This window comes from Lotus japonicus, chromosome 1 (assembly GCF_012489685.1).
Source record: "Lotus japonicus ecotype B-129 chromosome 1, LjGifu_v1.2".
In the NCBI taxonomy this organism is placed as follows: Eukaryota; Viridiplantae; Streptophyta; class Magnoliopsida; order Fabales; family Fabaceae; genus Lotus; species Lotus japonicus.
Window position 1 is genome coordinate 16,233,851 of NC_080041.1, and position 9,928 is coordinate 16,243,778.

At 35.4% G+C, this 9,928-nt stretch overlaps 1 protein-coding gene across 2 annotated transcripts; it reads left to right on the forward strand.

Moving 5' to 3' along the window:
* The first annotated feature begins 968 nt into the window (after window positions 1-968).
* LOC130733856 (ubiquitin-conjugating enzyme E2-17 kDa) lies at window positions 969-6,113 on the forward strand. Of its 2 annotated transcripts, none has more exons than XM_057586135.1 (5): window positions 969-1,129; window positions 1,349-1,426; window positions 2,075-2,202; window positions 4,927-5,031; window positions 5,691-6,113. In XM_057586135.1, the coding sequence occupies exons 2-5, from the start codon at window positions 1,357-1,359 to the stop codon at window positions 5,832-5,834; spliced, it is 447 nt and encodes a 148-aa protein (XP_057442118.1). In that variant the 5' UTR covers window positions 969-1,129; window positions 1,349-1,356; the 3' UTR covers window positions 5,835-6,113. The 2 variants fall into 2 exon arrangements, with proteins under 2 accessions (XP_057442118.1, XP_057442119.1); XM_057586136.1 differs by having other exon boundaries at window positions 976-1,129; window positions 1,355-1,426.
* The last annotated feature ends 3,815 nt before the right edge of the window (window positions 6,114-9,928 follow it).

Genomic DNA, 9,928 nt, shown 5'->3' on the forward strand with positions numbered 1-9,928 from the left:
AATCAACGCGAACAACAACACGGCGAAACCCTAGCTCCCAATAAATTTGTAACCCATGAAAAATGACAACAAGCTCCTCCTTAAGAATTTCTAATACTCCAATGAAGCCATAGAAACAAAGGACCCAAGCGCTAATATCATTCCGAACAATACCCCAAAAACTAGCCCTACCCTAATTCTTAAAGGAGCTACCATCCTTATTAAAGGCCACCCTACCCTTCAAAGGAGCCTTCTAAGAGACCCATCACATACATGAAAATCCTTGCACACTCATACCATCACCATCGAGGACATGGCTCACGGCAACAGCTTGATGCATGACAAGCTACCAAGGGTCCAAAACATCATCAAACACAAAGGTACAACGACGTCTCCATAGAAATCAAACATGAAGCAGCAGGTCAACAACTATTTGGTGAGGAAACGAACCCAATCAACTACCAAAGGAGGTCAAAGCTACACTCTGGTTGTTGAGCAAACCCAACACACCCTAAACCTCCAAAGCCCCCACACAATCCCTTAGGCACTAGAGCAGTGTCTCAGCATGACTGCCACAAATCTTGCAAAGCAAATGAAGAATCATACTTATATGATGAAAAACATAACAACAAGGAGGGCTTCATGGCAACCTTGCCAGGGAAAAACCAATCACAAACCGAAGAAGACCATCCAAATTTCCACTCCAAACATAGAAATCCTCAACGTTACGGTCCGAAGTGATATGATAAGACAACAACTCCTAAAACAAACCCAAGAAAACACTGCTTAATTAAAATTTAATTATGTTTACTATTCACCTTAAAAAACACAATTTTTTTTTTGTTACAATGAAAAAAAAATTAATCCACTATATGACGACATTATGTGATAAGATTTATTCCAATTACATTACATTACAAGTTGATATTCTCTTTCTTTATCTCCACCATTAAAAAATAATAAAATAAAAAACACTCCGTTGATCTCACGCTATCATCCAATCCATTCCTTTCTGAAAATTCTAGAACCTCTCTCTTTGTATCCTCGCTTCCCTTCCTTCCTTCCTTCTTCTTCTTATTCTCCTCCTTCAACCCTCGCCACCTCTCTCACCGCTTCACCGCCTCTCAATCCCTCTGAGATTCTCACCCAGGTCGGTTTCCTCCTTCATTCGCTTCATCCCCTTCCTCTGTACCGATTGAAATCGATTTTTTATGCCCCTTTATTATATATGAATCAAACTTCATGTTTTCGCGTTCAATTCTGTTGATCGGTTTCTGGGTCTCTCGATCTGTTGCAGATAACGTTTTTATTACGTTTTTCAGTTTTTTTTTTTAATTGTTGTGTTGATTTTGTTTTTTGTTTTGTGAAGGTTTAGCTATGGCGTCGAAACGTATCTTGAAGGAGCTCAAGGATTTGCAGAAGGACCCTCCGACCTCTTGCAGTGCCGGTGAGGTTCCTGATCCCTTTGTCCCTCCACCCCTGTATGAAGAAAACTGTGAATTTTTGTAATTTTATCTTTTGATTTTGATCTGTAGCAACTGCACCCCTTTATTAGGTTTTAGATTCAAATTGGATTGATGATTTTAGACTAAACAGATTTTAATTTTTGTTTGGGTTTGTGTGGATTTTTTTAACTAATATGGCAAAATTGTGGGTCTTTGTTAAAATTTGGATGCACTTTAGAGAGAAAGGTGTATAGTTATAATCATTTGATTAGAAAATCAGGGCTAATATTGAAGTAAAGTATGTGCAATTGTTTAACTAGTTATGTAATTTGTTTAAATTTGCTCTATTGGTTTTCCAGTCTACATTTTTCCCTGTTGAGGTGCACCCTTCACTTAGGGAGTGATGGGTTTAGGTATATATATGTAGTGCTCCCATGCCCTGATTGTTTGAGTGATGGGTTTAGGTATATATATGTAGTGCTCCCATGCCCTGATTGTTTGATTAAGCATATATTTATTTGATAATTAAGTTACTTCATTCATAGGTTATCACTTATAAGCTGTAACTTTCTTTTTTGGTTGTTTGAAATTAGTTGCAGGGTTCTCTTATTTTTGTATTCTACCAACTGAAATATTTTTTTATATATCAGGTCCTGTGGCTGAGGACATGTTTCACTGGCAAGCCACAATCATGGGACCTGCTGATAGCCCATATGCAGGTGGTGTTTTCCTGGTTTCGATTCATTTTCCTCCTGATTATCCATTCAAGCCACCAAAGGTAATGGATCCTATTTCATTCCTACATTTGTTGCTTGTATCGTTCTTCTGATGCTGTGTTAATGTTGGGGATTGGTTTGCTATACAACCTCTGTTGTTCGACATGTCATTCTTGGTTTTGTATGTCTGGAGTTCAAACTGCTTTCTAAAGCATTTTTAAAGATGAATGTGACTATGGACTTAGCATTCAGCGTGCTCAATCTTAAGTAGTAGTCGAGGTTTTATTGAGCTAGATTCTTGACAACCTTTGCTCATACTACTCAAACTGTTGCCAGGCTTGTATTGGTGCAATTGCAAACAGGTCACTGTGAGTGCCCTTGACTAGTTCCAGACAATATGAAGGAGGACCCCCTTATTAAATTTACAGTGGGTGTGGTGTAAGTTATGATTATACTTACATCTACTGGAGATGAAAATAGTTTTACAGATTAAGGGAGAGAAATACCTTTAGTGGGTAACAAGTAACAACAGTGAACTATGGAGGGGCTAAAGGATTTAGAATGCTTGATTAGCTTCATTTGAAGCAGTGGAATTGTCTTTATTGTTAAAAGCAAAAGGGGGTGTTGTTTGATGTTTTTTTTGTACTAGTTTTTTTTTTCCTTGTTGGTGTTTTCTGGATGGAGTTTCCTGGGAGGGTTTTGGGGTCGTTGTGGTGATTCATTTCTCCTTCTGACATGTTTGTTTTGCGGTTCTATGGGTTTACTTTGTTTTCCTTCAGTTGGTACCTTGTGGTTTGTTTTGGAGGGTATCTTATCTCTTGCATTTTCACTTCATTTCATATTTAATAATATTTCGTTTTCTATTCAATATATTGATGACAACTGAAGCTTTACCCCATCAGGCTGGGTTGGTCACATAGATCAAATATTGCACATATGTTTTGTCAAAAAACCAAGTCTATTAGTTCATCTATATCTAAGCTTCACTTAGGGTTTTTCTTGGCCTTGCATTACCTCTAGTAAATTGGTGCTTCTATTATCCTATCCCTCACATGGCCAAATAACAATCTCAGGTAAAATTCTACCATCTTTTTCCCAATAGATGCTACCTTAGTGTCTTTAATACATTCATTCTTGATCTTGTCCTGTGTGTCCACTCATTCACCACATTCTGATTTCAGCAGCACTTAGGTATTGATCTTTTTACCATAAAATATTGCGGGTTCTATGGCTTTATAGTAAAATTTTCCTTTGAGCTAGCCAGCTAGGGAGGCACCTTTAGATCACACAGGTAATACATGAAACATATCTGCATTTCATCCACCTAGCTCAAATGTTATAATTACATCTCCGTCTACACAAAGTTAATTTTTTTTCAAGAAGATGCAGGATTGACATTGGATAACTTTCACATAAAGGGAATTAAGTTTGTGATTCGGCTTTACTGGCAGTCTAGCATTGGGTAGCTTTTATATTTTCTCTAATTTGGTGTGCAGTAGGTAACTTGAGTCTTTAATGTGTATCACTTTTTCATTCTTTCTATGTACTAGGATAGAAATATAACTTATATCCAGCTTTCTACCTGTCTTTAATTGGTTAAAAACTCTCAGTTCATTTAAGGAGAAAATATCTACTAATGGATCCTTACCACTAATATTGTGGTTCTGGAATTACAATTTTTGTTTGCCAAAACTTCTTTATTTTGTTTTCATGTGGGTACATACACGATCTATCTTCCACATGTTTGTGTATTTGAATACCAAGCATTTGAAATAATATTGATTTCTTCATGAACTTGACATAAGAATTTATCCTTAGGAAGAAATATTGGTTTGTTATTGTTTTTATTTATCAAATGTCCATAGGTTTTTTTGCTTGAAAAAAACCATAGGTAACAATTTCTTTTATGTGAATTGTCATGGATGAAAGTTTAGATATGGTTCTATGGGAGTTTTCAGAACATGGTACGAGTTTGCATGTACTGTATTCCACAACTTGGTCTTATCTCGGGTCGGCTGCACTACCTGGATCAAACAGCACAACATTGTAGTGCTTTATTTATTAAAAAAAAACTATTGAAAATCCATTTGGAATTAGGTCTTTTTCAATGTTTTCCCTTTTAGGCTATATTGCATTTGAAAATAGTTTTATATATAGAATTATGAAGTTGGATTTCATAAGTTACAAAATTAGTTACTTCTATTATGATTCATTTCACTGCCATAGCACAGTTGTATCACCAAGGGAAGTGGAGACTGCATAAAAAAGAATTGTCTTTCTGAATTATTGACTCAAAGGAGACTCTTCTCTGCGGAAGAAAGATGCTACTCTAGTGCTTCTGATCTATTTTTCTTGGGGCATATATCTAGGCTGTAGTTTCCTTCTCCCCGGTTCCTTTGGGCATCCCCCTCTTCTGTTGTCAGCCCATTGCGCATGCTTTTGTGCACTCGCACATTCAGCTCAATTAGTAGAAAATATAGTTGCAAAGAAAGTTAGAATTTATGGTTGCAAAAATTAGGCGTTGCATGTTAATGTTGACAGAGACCCCAATTTCACTGTCTTGCTTGTTAAGTGAGATAAATCTTCTTTTCTTCCTTTGTTTTTTTATTTTTGCCTTCTTTTTATTGATTTACTATTATTCCCAGTTGTAATTTGATATGCAATGCACCCAAATTCCAATAGGACTAACTAGCTTTATCCTGTCAAATTACTTGTTGGTACTATTTTGAACTTCTTGTGAGACTCACGTATAAAATTAACATAATTAATATTCCAAACAACTGCAGGTGGCATTTAGGACTAAGGTATTTCACCCGAACATCAACAGTAATGGCAGTATATGCCTTGACATTCTTAAAGAACAGTGGAGTCCAGCACTAACCATTTCCAAGGTTTGATTTCACTTTGCTTGTTTATCTTTGATAACATGATTTTTAATAATTTCGCACGAGTTTTGAGCTTTTTTTTATCCTTGCTGATATTGCTGAACGTAATTTCTGTATTATGATTTGATATCCTGCCCGTTATGATTTATGAGGCAAATCACTGTAATTTCTGTATTTTCTTTTGGGCTTGTGACTGCTGAATTTAAGAAGTATAAGGGTGGTTGTGCCTTTGGTGCTTAAATGTTGGGGAGTTGAAGCTTATATTTGGATTAAGAAACAGGGCTTATTTGAGTAAAAATTATCTACAATTATTTTTTTTCTTGGGGATTTTTTAAACATCTTCTAATTCTAGGAGACCCCCACCAAAAAGCTTTGTTTATTGCTGACGTTTTCAACCATTGAAAGTATTGGATGTACATTTTAGTGTAGTAAAAATAGTCCAGGGATCTGCAATATAGCTTTCTCTTAACTTCAGTTTGAGCGTCTGTTCAAATCTCTCTAACTTTTGATCTGTTAACTTGAGCAATAGTTCACGTCACCTTGATCAGCCTGATTAGACAAATCAATTTTTAGTCATTTAATAACTGAAATCTGTTTATTTTTTGGGATATTGTTGTGGTGTATGCTTTAAGCCCTTGGAGAAAACTAATTCTACTATTTTTCAGGTCCTTCTGTCAATTTGCTCCTTGTTGACGGACCCCAACCCCGATGATCCTCTTGTGCCTGAAATTGCGCACATGTACAAGACTGACCGGGCCAAGTATGAAGCTACCGCTCGCAGCTGGACACAGAAGTATGCCATGGGATGACCGCCTGCCCGAAAGCTGTTTAATGAAGCAGCAGCAGCAATGTCATGATTTATGTAAAACAAAAGATATTTTGAATGAATTTGAATGAATGCTTTCTTCTATTGTTAGTGGAACTCAACAATGGTAAGGGACCTGGTTATGATTTGTGAATATTTCTTTGTAAGGCACTTGTGATGGAAGAAACGGTAATGTAATGTTTATGCAAACTTTTTGGTTGTTGATTTGATATTCCAAACGAGTAACTGAGTTATAAAGCCTACAAATTTGGCAGTTGCTGCATATTGATGTGAAAACTGTTACTTTTTTCGGGAAAGTACTTGTTATAGGGACTCCCAGTAGAGGAAGTGGTCTAATGAGTTTTGTGTGATTTAATTTCTCCTTTTTTTATTTCCAAATGCTGATTGCGTAGTTTCACAGTAATATATCATGCTTCAAGTTTCAAGCACTAAGGTATTGATATCTGATATTGACATCCAATACAGTCTGTTTCAACTTGATTTTGACGGAGACAACTCAACTACAATAATAAGGAGTTGGATTTGTCCTTTGGGAAGGTTAAAGTTGAAACATTGTGCTTGGAAAAAGCCATCTTGTGGGCATGTTCAATTATGAGGGTTTTCAGTTCTAATTTTACAATGAATGGATAAACTGGTAAAAGTATTAATTATAGAGCGAACTTGGTAAAAAATTGTCTAAACTTTTCATGTTTGTATGATTAGGATGCTCACTGAAGAGAAAGGTTTATATATTTTCTCCATATCTTTCTTTTTTGAGTAATGTATATAACTTTGCATTCTTCTTGCCAAACTCCGCAACCAAGTTGCAGAGGTCATTAAAAGCAGTTGAATGGTTTAGTTGACCATGAATTTAATATGCTGGGCTTTGGAAAAATGCATTCTGAAAAGTGCTAGTGTTGTTTCAGCAAGAGTGAGACACGTTTGCAGTGAGGTCATGACAAGATGGTGGTAGAATTTAATTCAGAGTGGTTAATGCTGCAAGTGCAGACAAACAAACAAGAGAGTTGGGGGAAGTTAGCAAAAATACTGGATCCCTTGGTTGACAAGCAAAATGAGGGGAATGGGGTCACTCTTCTTCTGCAAAGTTCTCTAGTCACAACATAAATAACATCCATCACGTGTTTTGACTATCTTGCAGGCTCATCTTGCCTTTGCTTCTTCCTCAAGGCAAAACCTAACTAAATCTTTTAAAATGTAGACCCATCATACGATGTTAACATTTCCTTCTTTTTTAATTCACCATATCTCTTCCTCCTTCCATGTATAATCATAATCAATTAATCATGTAGCCTAACATTAATAATATTTTGTGAACAGGTTTATTTCTCAAACGCCCCCAACCACACATAGTTCTTCAAAGTGGTTTTCACTCATTCATTAAAATTACCCAATAAGTGATATGAAGACTTCATGAGACATGTAAATCTAATGTTTTATTATTTTAAGTAAAAATATGATGTTCAAATCCTTTAGTGTCCTCTTATAATATGATGATCAGATGATGTGTCATGTTAATCGGTGAAGCGGACGATAATGTAAGTGTGAATTCCTCCTGCTGAGTAAAGTATGGTAATGTAGTGGTGATCTTCATTTGAGAGGGAGAATATTGATAATTAAGTGATTTAGAGTTCTACATTGGTTAAAAATAAGTAATATGAAAACTTTATAAGAATTAAAACTCATAAATTAATGCCTTAAAGTTTTAGGTAAAAATACGTAATTAATTGTATCCCAAGTTTGTCTTTTTTTTAGCTCATGAGCTACACTCTATCCCCAACAAGTATTTCACTTTCCATGGTTATATCTAGTTTATGGTATCCATGAACAACTTAACTTTTTACAGGCCCTCAGTTTTTCTATAGTAAATTCAGGCAATTAATATGTCATTTTCACTTCTCTCAATTCAAACCCCTTAAATAGTGAGTAATCATATTTATATTTGTATTCATTTTATCCTCGCCCATACATTTTTTATGCAACCCATGTCCATCCTACTTCTTTCCACATCAAAAGATATCATGTACAATTACGGCGATTTTTATTTGTTCACCTCAAAAGTATAGCTTCACTGTTCACTCTTACATGTAACACAGTAGAAGATAAATAAATAAATTAATATACAAAACAAGATTCTGATATATTTACACCAAATTTTCTCTAGTTTTCACTTTGTATTTATTTTCTATTTCCATATCACTTGACATATCTTTTATTTTTCTCTCTTGTGTTCACTAGCTATTGACTGTTGGATTGTGAGTGGAATTGGTGTTGAATTGAACCATCTTTATTCAAGAAAACACACAAACCCAAACCAGACAAGCACTCTACTTTACTGACAATTACTAAGGTATCAAATCAAGCAGTGTGCTGAGGCGCGGGTAGACAAACGGTGCAGAAAATTTGTACTATAAAGGGTGTAGTTGCAGGCATATGCAGGGTCATCATGAGTTGGACCAACACAACAGTGTCCTTAATTTGCTTTCTAGAACTACTACCTACACTAAATTTGTTCAGCATTAGAGTTAATGTTAATGTTAGTGTGATTTCAAATATTTGAGTAATACACTAGGGGTACACTAACGTAGAAGTTAAAATTTAACACATTTATGAATTGAAAAAACAGGTTTTGATGTGTTTGCGCATTAGCATGAATACATGTTAAGTTCGACGGAAATTCAAACAAACACTATTTAGTTTAGTTTGTTTTTCTTTCTCTCATGGTCCTTGGTTACTGGACCGCGTGGGTAACTAAAACACTAGAAGCTAGAAAACCCACGCCAACTGCCCAATTTCAACGCTACTGATTCTGGAGAATAGCAACTGTGCTTTTTCAGAAAAAACGGTCACCAAACATGAATTTACTACGATTTGCGTGGCTTCAGCTTGACCAACGTGTAAAGCTAGGACGATTCTTTGGACCTGACTGTGTTCCATTTCCATTCCTTTATTTTTAAAAAAAGTTTGTGTGTGTTCGATCAATAATTAGTTAATTACTACTACTATAAATTAAGAAATTAGCAGATAGTAATTCACTAATATCACAGTACTCACATTAACAATAAAAATCATACGCATAATCTTTTGCTTATCAAAAAAAAAACGCATAATCTTTTGGTGGAATTACTTCGTTTTTACCAACTAATTCAACCAACTAATTCAACATGTTTGTTGACTGTACTCCAATCTTAGTGAACTATTATTAGCTAATAAAATAGATTAAAGTGAATTAGTACTACTATAAAGATCACAAGGATTGCCACTGGCCCAAAAGGAAGCACGCCTTTCTTAATCTCAAGCAATCAAAATACAGAAAATTATGGAAGCTTTCAAAGAAGATGAGTGAATATATAGTTTATGAATTTTGGATGGTAACTATGAGAGAAACCTATGAGAATATGGAAAACAATATAATAACATGCAAGTAACCAAAAAAAACTTCAATTGGTTTAACCATGAGATAAATGTTCAAAACAACATGAATTTACACAACTGTTTCACGTCCTGAATTTCACTCTCATCTTTTCAAAGGTTGAACCTCTCCATAGTTTGAGGGTTCCAATATTTCTGAAATCAGTAAATATTCCTTCAAAAAATGGGTCATCGACACCCTACCCAATAGTTTAAGAGGTGTTTTTTCTCTTTCTACAATTGTAAAAATAAAACATATATAATTCTAAGTGATTTAGAAAATCTCATTTTGATTATATAAAATAACCCATAAAATCTAATTTCTTTCTCTTGACTTATATTTTGTCTTTTTCTCTCTAGAACCAAACATGGTGTTAGTGATTAATTGTGGTGAATAAGAAATGTAGTAGGAACATGTGATATAGCATTTGTGAGTGGAATGCTTACACAAGAGTAGAATTATAGTTGAGAGAAACTTGGGGTTGGGACACCTCAACAAGGTACAGCTGGAACCAAACTTTTCTACTCCCGACAACGACACACTCACGAGTCACGACCCTCCACTCCACTCCACTCACTCACACTCCATCCATCCATTTTCCCTTCACTCCCCCCATTCCCCAAACCCCACTCTCACGAGATAAATATTTTTCTCTCTCTCTCAAATCC